This window comes from Falco rusticolus, chromosome 7, assembly GCF_015220075.1.
Source record: "Falco rusticolus isolate bFalRus1 chromosome 7, bFalRus1.pri, whole genome shotgun sequence".
In the NCBI taxonomy this organism is placed as follows: domain Eukaryota; kingdom Metazoa; phylum Chordata; class Aves; order Falconiformes; family Falconidae; genus Falco; species Falco rusticolus.
The window spans coordinates 42,188,836-42,202,811 of NC_051193.1; the positions used below are offsets into that span (position 1 = coordinate 42,188,836).

General features: G+C 44.5%; 1 protein-coding gene across 1 annotated transcript in view; it reads right to left on the reverse strand.

Annotated features, from left to right (window-relative positions):
* Positions 1 to 13,976, reverse strand: part of LOC119150877 (ras and Rab interactor 3-like) — a 180,289-nt gene that overhangs the window by 38,310 nt on the left and 128,003 nt on the right. Inside the window, exon 20 of the mRNA XM_037393969.1 lies at positions 10,720 to 10,834. Coding sequence (XP_037249866.1) covers positions 10,720 to 10,834 — 115 coding nt within the window. The remainder of the gene's footprint in view (positions 1 to 10,719; positions 10,835 to 13,976) is intronic.

The window sequence follows — 13,976 nt, forward strand, 5'->3', positions numbered from 1 at the left end:
CAAACCGCAGGCAGTAGACCAGACAATGATAATGTCTCCTGTGTCCTTGTAACAGCCCACGCAGAGGTGGCCTTTGGCCTTGCACTGCTGGTGGAAGCAGATGAGATCCAGCAGAAAGCAACAACAAAACAGCAGTCTTTGAGCTGGTGGGAGGGCTGGGGCAGAGCTGCCCAGTTATCTCATGCCATGGAGTGGACTTGCTCGATGGTAGGTTTTTCATGCTGAGAAGCTTCATAGGTGACAGTAGATTTTTCTTGCTAATGAGAAACTTGCATAAACAAGGGAAATTAGCTTGTGCTGAGCCCTCGGTGCTGCAGGTAGATTGTTATCTGTGTCTGAGTGAGGCTAATCTGAAGATAACTAGGGTAGCTCTACAACTTCAGAGCTGTTGTACAGACACCATCAGCAGCAACAGGAACCACATTAAAAGATAACATTTGTCAGTCTACCCTCCTTAATAGCAAGGCGTCTAACACATTGAACAGGAGTTATTTACTATGGGAATATAGGACACTAGCCTGCATGCCCAGAGGCCTCCTTATATGCAATTGAACTGCTTAAAATTTGAACCTCAAGGGTAACTACATATTCAGCTTTTCCAGCCCCTCCTGCTAAAAATACACAAACTTTTATTCATTGACTGGCTAATACTTGAAAAAAGTAGTCCTGGACATGTTCTGCTGCTGAAATGTATGATTTGCTTAATTGAGATGGAATCAGCCATTTTTAGCGAGAGAATGGAAGAGGAATCTTCTCTCCCAAGGGCTTTGATAACTCTTGTTATTCTTTCCAGCACATTTCTGCTTTTTTCAGGGTAGTCAGGCCCAGAGCTGAGAACGGTTTCTTACTTTGCCTCACACACTCCATCATGCAACAATAAAGGAAAATACGCCTCTGAAGTAAATCAGTAAAATTGGCTTCCCTTACAGTACGGCAGTGGACTTGCCAGTCAGGGTACACAGAAAGCATACCAAAAAAGTCTGAATAGTAGTGTTGGTACCTCAGTGCTGAACAAAGTGCTGGGCAGGCAAAGGGCCTCTCTGCCGCCCAGTAAATACAGTGCTGGTCGGGCTTGTTCAGGGCTGGTGGTGTGCAGCTGGCTGAGTCCCTTCAGCAACCTGTGCCTCAGCTCTCAGGCTATAAAATGGGTGCAATGACACTGACTTCTTCGGGAAAATTCAGCTGAATTCATCTTGGCAGGGAGGGGAAGGGGCAGCTCCTCAGCACGTCACCAGTGATGCTCTGCCATGAGGAGGTTGGCTGCTATGGGACATTTTGGCCACAGTTTTGCACTGACCTCCTTCCCATCCTAACAGTGCTTGCCTCCTGCCTGCAACCTCCTCTCCTTGCACCACAAGGCAGCCCTGGGCTCCTGCCTCTGTGGGCAGACTCCTTTTTGGCTTCTCCCAGAGCATCTCAGAGGCTCACACAGTCATTCAGCACTACAGGATGTGACCCCATCCTTGGCTGCCTACAGCCCCCCTTTGCTCTGTTCCCAAACCTCTGTCTCCCAGTTTGCCACCCACCCTTTGCAAAGTCACCAGCTGTCCCTTGACCCCCACGTCACTTTCTTCTCCTTTCCAGGCTTTATTTCAAATAACCCAGCACATGGTAGCACCTCTAAGGAAGCACTGCCCTACCATACCAACCTGCTTTCACACCCCCACATCCAAGCTATTCCCTGCTTCCCAGCCATAATCTGCATGAGGGAGAGGAACACAGGGACCAGAAGGACATGGGTGCGTGGACACACACAGATGGCAGATAAGAGATGGTGAGAGCACTTCTCATGACAGCGGTATCAGCACAAAGTTACAGCCTGAACTCACCTACAGCCTGGCTCCTGCCTCTACTAGGGACAGTGCCCACACCCTGTTCCATCTACTTTACTTGTGCTTATGAGGCTTCAGTAGTCTAACTGCTGCTTACTGGAACTATTGATATTTTTGCCTTACATATAATTTTTTTTCAGTAAAATAATATTATACAGTAAACCTGAAGCTGAAGATGCTTAATGAGCTTCCTAGCTGGTAGACAATTCTTCAGGGCAGTTCATGAGATGGTTGCCAAGGCAGTCCCCTCTTTCTCTGCTTATCGCTGAACAGCGGCAAAGGGTATTAAAAAACCCCAACCAAACACCTTGATCTTTTCACTCTGTAATGTCAGGTTTAGTCTCTCATCTATTCAGAGGAAATCAGAGCTATAAATAGTCCTGCCCTGCTTTTCATGCCTTAGTTTACAGTATTAAGAATTCTTTTTTCTGGTGCTGAAAGCTGCAGGGTTTTCATTTAGGGAGGCCAACTGTTTTGGTTAAAGTGACCATTGAAAAAGAACTATGGTACCATTACAGTGATAACAGAAGTAGCTAAATGTACTTTCTGATGGGCCCTTCTGCCTGCACTCTGACAAGTCAGAGGTTGTCTCAAGAGGTTCAGTTTGGAAGGAAGGAACGTATATTTACTCCTTGGACTGTCCTATTTCAACTGAAAAGTCCCTTCAGCACCTGTGCAAAGACAGTCCAGGAAGCTCGCAGTGCTATTAACTCCACATGATGAAGTCTTATCTCAGCTTACAGCAAGCTCAGCTCTGCAATATGCCAAGGGGCACATAATTGCCTCTATAGGACACTACTGGGCCTTTCCAAGGATGTTGAGATACTTCATATGAGTTACTTCAACTGGAAATCTGCACTGATTGAATAGGTTGACCACATTCCCTCCTTTCCCCCATACACAATATATCTACCAATGAAAGGAAGGTTACGGTTTTTGGGGATATCACAGGTGAGACACTAACCCAGGAAATAATTATGTTCTATTTATTTTTTACCACCATCCCTCTTTAAATCTTAGCAGTATTTCTCCCACAATCTGGGTGTTAGTGAATAAGAACTGCTTTTACTGCTCTACTAGGACATCACTTTTAAGAACTGCTCTCTGCCCTGAGCTTGCCCACAGTCTGACTCAGTCTCACTGGCTGGTTGCCTTTCATGGGATTATTCAGGCTGGCAGGGACCCCAGGAGGTCTCTAGCCCAAACCTCTGCTCAAAGCAGGGTCAGCCATGAGGTCAAACCAAGTTGCTCAAGGCTTCATCCAGCCCTGTCTTGAAACCCTCCTATGAAAATCTGCAAGTGCTACCCAAATAAATGCCTTTATCTTTGAAGTCAGTGTCATGAATAGCAGCACATACTTCAGTTCATTCACTTTAGCTATGAAGTGAAAGATCCCATCTTTCTGACCTCTGTCAGTACCACAGATTTCCACCTTTTCCATCACCATTCCAGTTGTCCTGGTTTTGGCTGGGATAGAGTTAATTTTCTTCTTAGTAGGTGATATACTGCTATGGTATGGATTTAGTATGAGAATAATGTTGATAACACACTGATATTTTAGTTGTTGCTAGGTAGTGCTTACTCTAAATCAGGGACTTTTCAGTTTCCCGTGCTCTGCCAGTGAGCAGGCGCACAAGAAGCCAGGAGGGAGCAGAGCCAGGACAGCTGACCCGAACTAGCCAAAGGGATATTCCATACCATAGAATATCACGCTTAGTATATAAAGCTAGGAAGAAGGAGGAAGGAGAGGATGTTTGGAGTGATGGTGTTTGTCTTCCTAAGTAACCATTATATGTGATAGAGCCCTGCTTTCCTGGAGATGGCTGAACACCTGCCTGCAGATGGGAAGAGGTGAATGAATTCCTTGTTATGCTTTGCTTGCACACACGGCTTTTGCTTTACTTATTAAACTGTCTTTATCTCAGCCCATGAGTTTTCTCATTTTTACCTTCTGATTCTCTCCCCCATCCCACTGGGGGAGAGTGAGCGAGCCCCTCTGTGGTGCTTAGTTGCTGGCCAGGGTTAAACCATGACACCGATTCAGAAGGGATCCAAAATAAGTGCAATTAAAATTAATTTTAAAAATAGGAGATTGTTTTCCTGTAGGTTGCTTTCCTATATTTTCTGTTTTCTGAGTCTTTAAGAAATTTTAAGGTTACACTTCAAGTTTTTCTCTGCAATTTTTACAGTTACCTCTCTTTCTGAAAAAAAAAAAAAAAAAAAAAAAAATTTCTGTCTGTCTTCATTCTACTCCCTGGTTCCAGCAGGCTGAGTGTTAGCAAAAAGACTTGCAAAACAGAGGAAGCTATTGCAAGAGCTGCCAACAGTTCCACAAAAATATTCATATCACAAAGTTCATCTGCACAACTGACCACTCTCATTGAAACAGCTAAAGTGTGAATAGGCTGCAGTAACTGAGCTATCCTCCCATTTTTTTCCCATGACCTCACTCATCCAGTACTTCAGTGCAGTTCATGTGGGAAAATACCACCTGACCATGCTGTGCCATGTTAGCAACGAGGACTTGAGTCTCTGAATTTGTTAATCCATCAGCAACAGGTATTAAAAGAAATGTTAACAAAATAAACCAGCAAAATCTGCCATAATGGACCGTATCTGGCTATAGCGGCCAGGGTGCCAGCAGAGTGCAATAGGCAAGTCCATTATCAGCACGTGAAGATGTCTAATACAACAAAGAGCATCTATTGAGTGGTTCCTAGCCAATATGGCTCCTCTTCTCCGTCTTGTGCTCCCTTGCTGAGTGCCTTCACATAGTGCTCGGACCTACCAACCCATGCAGGGACACAGGCAGGAATTTGTATCCCTTGCATCTGAGTTCTGCCATCATGCCAAGCGTGCTTACAGCCCTCACCTCAGGCTGGCTGGGCTGTAAAGACCAGGGCTTTCAGCAGCCTTGTTTAGAGCTAAGTCTGCAAAGATGAACAAAGTCCATCCCCATGTTACTCTAATGTCCTTCTTTAAACATGCTGCTGTCTGATTACTGTTGTTTAATTACCATCTGTTACTGCTACAGGACAGTCAGAATGCCTGCACATGCCCTTTTTATCCTGTGCAAATGGCATTAGCCTATAATAAAAAAAATAATTCCTCCCATGTGTACTTGGGAAGGAGGAACGGAAATGTAGATGTGGCTGGAGTAATGTGGTAATGACGGACAAATTTGGCTTTGATAATTAAGCTTGCCTTCACTGTGTTAGACTGCACCTATTTGGGATTATTAAGGCAAGAAAGTAAATTGTGAAATCTTAGCCCTTAAATAATGTCTTCCCTTTTCCGATTGATTTCATCTTTCCTAAAATCCAATGTGCAAAGAAACACATTTGCTCATCTGAATTGCTGTTTTTACTCCCTAGCAAGGCCTGCCTTCCTGCTGCCTCTAGACCTGGTGTAACTCTTCCTTCTGTCCTGATGGGCAGAGCTCAGTGGGTGGTGGATGTACAAAATGGTCATGTCCTCATGAACTTTCACGGCAAACGGTTCTCCTTTGGTAAAAGCAGTTAGAGAATTAACCAGGCAGGTAAACTGCTGCTGGGTGTTTTACTTGAGTTGTGGTCTTTTCCTAAATCCCTACTGTCTGTCTCAAGCATTTTGTATCAGGCTCCAGCCTGCACTTCCTGAGCTTGGTCTAACTTTAAGAAAGGCCAAATTAGGTGACCAGGGCAGGACACTGGATTTCTTTATCAACATCCTTCTTGCTACCAGGCTTGCAACTTTGCAGCAATACTCAGTGATTGCTCTTAAACTGTTTTGGAGTGCAGTAATTGCCTTTATGTTTTCTGTCAGGGTATATTGTGGGTCCTTACCACAAGCCCATACCATATAACCTGAAGTACAGCTGCTATCCATAAACCAGAAATTGAGTATAATCTACCATGTCCAATGGCACCATGTCTCATCTTTCAAAGGTGGTATTAATTGTGATCTGGACATTTTTGTATTACTTGGAGAGAATTTATTTTGGCTTTCCTATTTGAATGTGCTAAGGCTATTTCAAGACCTGTTATGCCCCAGCTCATTCAGTGTTTGTCTCCAGAGAAGCCAGGAGGGTCAAAGCAGGCAGAGTTTTAATTTAAATCTCAGAATTTTCCTGTAATAAACAAAATAACCACACTGCAGACAAGGCTTTGCTACAAAGCCGTCCATCAGCTGTGCACTCGTTGATTTTGGGGGTCCAACTCAGCCTTGGCCCAGCACATTGGAGGAGATGCTTCTGACCAGCCTGGCAGCAGATTGTCCCACATGGATACAATTTAAATAAGTAACAAGGACAACAACTCCACAACATGGGCTCATGTGAACTGCCTCATGAGTCTAAATCTCCAAGCAAGCAAAGCCACCCACAGTGATGGAGGCAGGAGCATGTACAAGAGCAGACACCTGTGGCAGGATCAGGCCAGCCTCAAATTCCTTAGGACATGAGCCTGAGTAGTTCAGTGCTTACTTGACAAATCAATTCCATATTTTTTTCTATAAAAATTTCAATTAATATAAATAATATGTTCTTTATTCTGTGCGATTGCAGACATTTCTGCTGTTCAGCATGATTTTGCATATTTGGAAAGGAATCACATCCTCTTTGTGGTACAGAAGAGTTTGGAAAACAATTACTCCATATTGTGCACCAAAGCATATATGCATGATTCCTGAGATGTATATGGTCAACTTGTGTTTCATGAAATCACATTATCTTCAGCTGTAATTCAGAAGATTTGCCAGAAAAAAGGAAGTATTACACTCAGTATACGGTGCTAGAGCATTCTTCTGTTAAAGGACTTTACCCTCATGGCCTGTGTCTTCATAACTCTGTGAAACTAAAAGCAACCGTCACTGCCTGCACCAAGTTGTCTATCCCACTCAGATGCTTCTTTCAAGCTCTCACCATATGTTACTTCAAACATGCACATTTATTTGAAACATCTGATTCTTTTCTTTTTAATACTGCTGCAATGTCACTGATGCCAGTGGAATGATACATGTAAAGGGCAATGAGAATTGGGACCTGAGGTTACAACTGGTATGCCGAGAAGAGCAAAGGGTACAAGTCAGCTGAGGAAATGGTGCTCAGTTTTTGGGGTAGGTGAGGGTAAGGTTCCATTTTGGGATGAAGCAGAAGTAAGGGACAACTTTCAGAACTGAAAGCGCTCAAAGTAGTTGAGATTTTAGCAGAGTGTGAGAGGTACCTCCCAACACTGCATCTCAAAATGGAAGGAATCTTGTAACAAGCCTTTGTTCTGGGAGATTCCCACTGTTCTGAGTAAGAAGTAAGGGATCCTTCAGACCAAGAAGCAAAACCACAGAGATCTAAGGCTCTGAAAGTTTCCAGGTTTCTCATCTTTCTAATGAACCACGTGCTATCTGCTGTTGGGTCTCTACCATACCGGCTGCTGTGACCAGACTTCAGCCTTCCTGTCTCTGGAGGAATTACAACCAAAGATGAAGAACCAGAAGAAAGATTTTAAAATCCAATCTCTTCATTCTCCCGTTTTATGATTCCAAGATCTTCTTCACAGAACAGGTGAAAATTCCCCATGAAAAATGGGAAGAGGTTTAATTTCCTGAACCTCTGATCTAGTGGGTTCTTTGGGGATTTCCATTTAAAAAAACCCACAATTAAATCCGGTCTTCTTGTCAGAAAATTATACTTCCCTAAATATTTCATCAAACCTCGACAAAGCAGACCTGATATGGGGAAAAGAAAAACAATGATCCACCATTATTTGGCACTGCAATGCTAGGAAGCTTCTGGGGTTTTTTTCTGCTTCTTTGAATGGCCAGCTATATATGGGTATCAGGGGCTGAGCAGCAACCTCTGTACCATCATTCTGATACTGGGGAAAACCGCTTCAGAGACTCTCTGAAAAGTAGGACAGGATGAAAGCAGCTTTTTACAAACAGCTGAGCAGGAAAACTTCCTGTTTAAAGATGCATATGGTGAAAGTAAGAGATGGACATCACAGTAGAGATAGCACAGAGCCATCATGTCACCCCTAAGGATAGCGCATCCTTTGTGTCACTTGTGAAGCTGAGATTGCACTGATGAGAAGGACAAGAGGCAGCTGGCAAGGTGCTCCAAAATAGTAAGCTGGGATGGGTTGCAACTTGAATTTTAGCTGGAAAGGAGGATCTCCACGTATGTCAATGCAAATTCAGCTTTCAGTTGACATCTGCATGTATCAAGTCTGTCAAGTTGAACAAGCTGAAGGGAGGTAACAGGGAGAACACGTTCCCACTTCTTCAAAACCTTTAGGAGGAGTCAGCTCTCACAGAAGGAGATAAACAGCTCTCTGTGGGGCATATTACACAGATTGTTGCTCATGTGTCAACTCAGAAAGGAATTACTAGGAGAAGGCCAGCACAACCAAAGCTTCTTGTCCCCAGTATAGCTCTGAAGGGGGGTTCTCAAATAGCAGGGAAATTACAGCTCCTCCTTTTGAAGGGCACTGGAAGGACACCAGCTCTACTGCATGCAGACTCAAAGAGCAGGTAGCTATCGGGATTCACCTCCCTGTTTGCCATGCTCAGTGGCAAGCTGAAGCCTTCTTTTAGCAGGACTTTCTGAAGTTAAAGACTAGATGTCTGGAAAAACCCTGCCGGTCTACACTGGTCCTCAAGCTATGCAGCTGGTGTGCTTTACACACTCTCAGGAAGTGTAACACCTAACTTTCAACAGACTTGCATTCCACAGCAAGATAAGGTTTCCGGGGGACTCAGAGGTTTCCAACCCTGACACTTACAGAATACCAGAGAAGAGTGAAGGGCACTTCATTAAGCTAAGGCAATCCAGACGTACCAGGGTACTTCAGCAAGGAAACTAATTCTAGTCTTAACCCCGTTAAAGCATTTGGACAACATATACTTTTATTTCCTAAAAAAGTTTAGAAAGCAGTTGGAGTAATGCAGAGACAATAAACCAAAGCTAATGTATTAGGTAACTCCGAGACACAGAACATTTACCATCTCCCCTTGTACTAGATATAGTCCTTTTGCTTTACTGACAGGAATTCAATTTCTTCGCAACTCAAAGGCCAGGCCACTTACCCTAAATGAGAAAGGAAGCAAAAGCATGACCATTTCTGTGCTCAGTGTGTTCCTGTCAAAAAGGTGTGGGATGGAGAACTGAGAGACTTTCTACAGTTCAACACTGACAGAACTCAAGCTAAAAATAACGTGAATATCCACCATAGGAATGCATCAGCCTCATGGCGACTGGGACTGCTGCACACATCATGGCAGTTTTCCTGCTTTTTGAGTGACAGCTAATTTTTTACTACCCTCCTCCACTTGCTTCACAGTGTTTATGAAAGCGGTGGAAACTGATTTAATTTTTTGTTCCCACTAGAAAGCTGTGTCTCTGAACACTTCCTTTGTGTTGTTAGTGATAAATCAGAAATAGCGAGCAAGTAACTTTGAAAACCATGGCAGAAATGTCTTTTTAACTAGGCTACCTCACAGTGAAAATTTTGTACTATGTTTTACTTTGCCTCTCCTCAAAGAAATCAGATTTTATGGCACTGGTCACAAGTCAAGAAGTAACATTTCTATAAATGACATTTTTAGATGGCAGGATTCCACTTTTTAACTTACCCAAAGGAAAACTTGAATAACGAAAACCCAGTTTCCTACCACGCGAAACCTAAGTCCTAGGTCAACTTCAAATAACTAAATAAAGAGAAAAGTTTCCCCACCCCACAGCTAACTCTTGTCCTTGATTCTTAGTCTGGACACCTGAAGTTGCGGCAAAAGGTTTGCTATTCTTGCCGTCCTGCAGAAGCTCTGAATACATGCGCAGATGAGAGAGAAAGCTTTCCAGGGGGTATACAGCAGGCAGGCAGGCAGCTGCGCTGTGTGCAGGAGCAATGCTGCGACAGTCTGTGGTCTGTGTTTGAGATTAGAGCAGATTAAGAGATTCACTTGTCCCTCTGGCTTTAAAGTTGGTTAATGATGCAGAGGTATGCAAAGAAACATATGCGAAGAAAAACATTCGTTTGAGCAATGTCAAGGGGGAAGAAATAAGCTGCAACATTTATCAGCGGAAACACAAGTGTGTTAATGAGAGTAAAACATATACACCAGGGAGCTGGCTTTGGGCCAGTCCTCAGTGACAGAGGATTTGGATGTGTTCATATAAATAAATAGCGTGAAGTTATTTTGATGAGCTCTTTCAAGTGTGTGTTTCTATGACTATCCTAAAATTTGTGTGTTTACAAATATTTCTTGGAAAGTGGAAATCATGTGCCTTACACGTCCACTTACACTGAGGGCTCCATTAGACATAGCTGACTCTGAACTGGGTTAATTTTTGCTTGCTCACAGCAGACCTGGCTGTCCGATCAAGAGCAGCACTGATACCACTAGCCCCAAGACCTAGCTGCTTCCCAGAAACAGCAAGGCATTGAAAACAGTAAAGGGGTAACTGGTTATTCAGCATGCCTGTATGAGGTGCATGAAAAGGCAATGTAACGTAGCAGATGTCAGATGCCTGGTGGGCCCCAAATTCAGTGGCAGAACTAGAGACAGCGTCAGTCAGTTAACAAGGCTTAGTCTGTCAGTGCCTTGTACTTTTCCCAGGACTTCCACCTGGTGCAAGGCAGCTCCTCTCACTTGATCAAAGCACTGGCCTGCTCTTCAGGGGGTGCTTTATTTTCCTGTTGCAAGTCTGTAAATGATAACAGAAGGTGCAGAACCACAGGGGAGCCGAGGTAAAGCAGCTGCAGGAAGTATTAACTGAACTGCACCATAAAAGCAAGATCTGCTGCTGGTCACAAGAGTAACCTGCTTATTGCAAGTGAGATTACATAAATACTGGTGATCACAAGAGGATTCAGTACAATATTCAGAGCAAGACCAAAAAATGTAAAGAATTTACTTGATTTTTCTTCTTTAATATTGTACTCCAGCACACCGGGAGCCTCGTTCTGCACTGGCAGGCGGACTGCAAGGACCATGTTGTTCACATTACTGTCTTTCCTAACCAAGAATATCTGAAAAAGGAGAAAGGAATCAAAAGTTTAGCTACATTATGTGAGCTTCTGAACATTATTTTAGGTCATTGGCAATTAAGTTTTTTATCTGTGCAATCCACCCTTAAATGACCTTATTTTAGCTTTGTTCCACTTCGTTGAACTTTACACAACAAAAATAATGAATAAAGGGACATTTCATCTGGGTGAAATTCAGACCTGCAAAGGAACCAGCAAAATGCCTATGCATCGTTGATGTTCCACTTAAGCCTAAGGCAAACTGTTTCACTAACTGAAGAGTATAAAGCCGCTCTCAGAATTTGTCAAGTGATGCTCCACACATAAGTGCCCTAAATCACAGACAATTCACCCTAGAATGTCCCTGTCTGGGTCTAAACCACGGGAGTCACTTTTATGTTGAGAGGGAAAGGATTCAAGTATCCAGAAGCGGAACATAAGGCCAAAGGCTCTGGTGGCCACAGTGTCCCATGGCAGAGTTTTTCATGGGCCCAGAAGATCATTCAGGCTGGCAGGGACCCCAGGAAGGCTTTTGTCCACCCTCTGGGTAAAACCATGAGGCCAGACCAAGTGGCTCAGGGCTTTGTCCAGACAGGTCTGGAGAACTTCAAAGCGTGGAGACTTACAGACTTTCCAGGCAACCTGTCCCACCACTTACTGTCCTCAGAGGGAGAAAGTGTTTCCCTGTACCTAGCCTGAACCCCTCCGGTTTCAATGTATGTCTGTCACCTCTTGTCCTCCCACCATGCAGTGCTGAGCAGAGTCTGCCTTCATCTTCTCCATTACCTCCCTGTAGGTCCCAGGGGGCTGCTATGCAGTCCCCCCCCCCCCCCCCGTAGTGCCTAGTTTGCTGCCTGCCACTCGTACATGGCCCTTCCTGCAGAGTGCCAGCCTGGACTGCTGCCAGGGGTCTGCCTTCACAGGGACAGGGCTTTGCATTTGTTCTTGTGAAATTTCAGAAGGTTCCTGCCAGCCCTGTTCCCCCAGATTGTCTAAGATCCCTCTGGATGGCAGCACTGATGCCAAATGTATCAACTGGTCCCCAAATCACAGAGCAGATGTGGTTGAAAAGAACTTGGGAGATCATCTAGTCCAGGGGTCCTCAGACTTTGTAACCAGGGGGCCGGCGCGCGGACGCAGTGGCAGGCAGCCATCTGCGGCTGCTTGGTTTCCCCCCCCCAACCCCTGATGGGGGAGGGGGGGGGAGGGCAGGGGTGTTCTGTAAATACCGGGGGCCGGATTGAGAACCCTGGGGGGCCGTATCTGGCCCGCGGGCCATGGTTTGTGGACCCCTGATCTAGTCCAACCCCCACACTCAAAGGTGGATCGACTACAGCAAGTCACTCAGGATTGTGTCTTGCATTGTTTTTATCATCTGCAAGGATGGAGGCTCCACAGCTTCTTAGGCAACCTGTTCCAATGATCAATCATCCTGACAGTAAAAAAGCTTTTCTTAATGTTTAAACAGAATTTCCTGTGTTTCAATTTATGCCCACCGCACCTTATCCTTTCACTGGATACCACTGAGAATGGACTGGCTCAGTCTTCTGTACTCCCTCCCGTCAGGTATTCATATACATTGAGAGGAGACCCAAGTCTTTAAGTGAAAACAGTTTAACCACTGTAGCCACCACCAATGGGACCAGTGGAATTAAAAAAGAAGGAAGAGGAAAGGGGAAAGAAGAAAGAGGAAAGAAAAAAGAAACAAAGAAGACAGAAGACAAAAGAAAAAGAAAAAAGAAAGAAGAGAAAACAAATACAAAAGAAAAATATTTTTTGTATTGTGTGAGCCTCCTAAGTGTGTTTCTAATTAAAGCTCATTTTCAAGGATATTTTCAGCTTGTACCTTGAAGCTGCAGACAGAAAGACAAAGTAATCTTCACCTTTATCTGTTCTTTGATAGCAGGCTTTGGCAGGACAGAGTCAAGGTATTTTTATAAAAACCGAATTAAAAAACTGGGCTAATTCTGGAGTCTGGATATTAATATTAGAAAGAAGAAATGTGAATTGATAAAATGATTAATCAACTATAATGTAGCAGTGGAAAACTATCAAGAAAACATTAATTTCTTGGATAGAGGAATTAAGAAAAAAAAGTTTGTCTAGAAGCCAGGACCTTTTTCAGCATGAGTCCGAGTCATAAGGGCATCTCCTGTCACTCTGAAGCATTCCATGCTAAACGTGCAGCATTGGGGCAGCTTCACAACCTCGCACAGTTCTGTCATCTTGGCCTCTGCCATTTGTAAGAAATTGAGCCCTAGGGGATCAGGTCCACCAGCAGTGCAGATAAAATCCAAATAAACACATGGCAAACAGGTGCATGCCTAAACAGGCCTATATCTAAAGGGCAGCCCCCTCCTCCTGCACCACAGACAGTATCTGCAGGTAAGAAAAAGCCATAGAAGCCTTCCCTTCCCCAGGTCCCAACACCTGTGTGACAGCACAGTCCCTTTAACACACCTTAAGAGACTACTGCAACCTTGGATCTCAGTCAGCACTATCTCACATTGCATCAGTCAAGTGTTTCATCTGAAATTAAATTTAAGCAATGAGAGAAGTGAAACCTGGAAATGAATCACTTCTGTTTTCCTGATTGGCATGACTGGTTGCCATGGCTCCAAAGGCTAAAATTGGACCATGGCTATCCAGATGAGGAGAAGGTGGGTTTTCTGAGCTGTACCTAACTCTACTGCCCAGGTCACGACTAGTACGCAAGCTGGTTTCTCCCATATTCACCAGTGGTGGGAAAGGCACAGTGCTGATTTGGCTTCAGGTGGTTTCAGAGTAGGCAGGAGAGCTGGCCCTTGCTGTGTGACATCTATGATGCACCAGCTCTTCTCCTGCCTGCTTCAAGCTGCAGCTGAGGACAGTGCTTGAGCCCAGCGTGAGCAGGAGGAACAGAGGTAAGGCTTATCCCCAAAGCCTCTCAGAGGTGGGGAACGGCCCTGCCTGCAGGAGTGGCTAATGACCAAGGAGGCTCAGGGCCATACACGGCTGTATCAGAGACAGTCACTCAGGTCTCCCTTTACAGTCAGTGCAGAAAAACAAAGAGAATAGTTTGCCCAACTTATTTGAGAAGTCTGGTCCAGGATGAGGTGCGCTGCACAGTCTGGGTTGGTCAGGTGAGTCCCACTGGAGGTCGTCA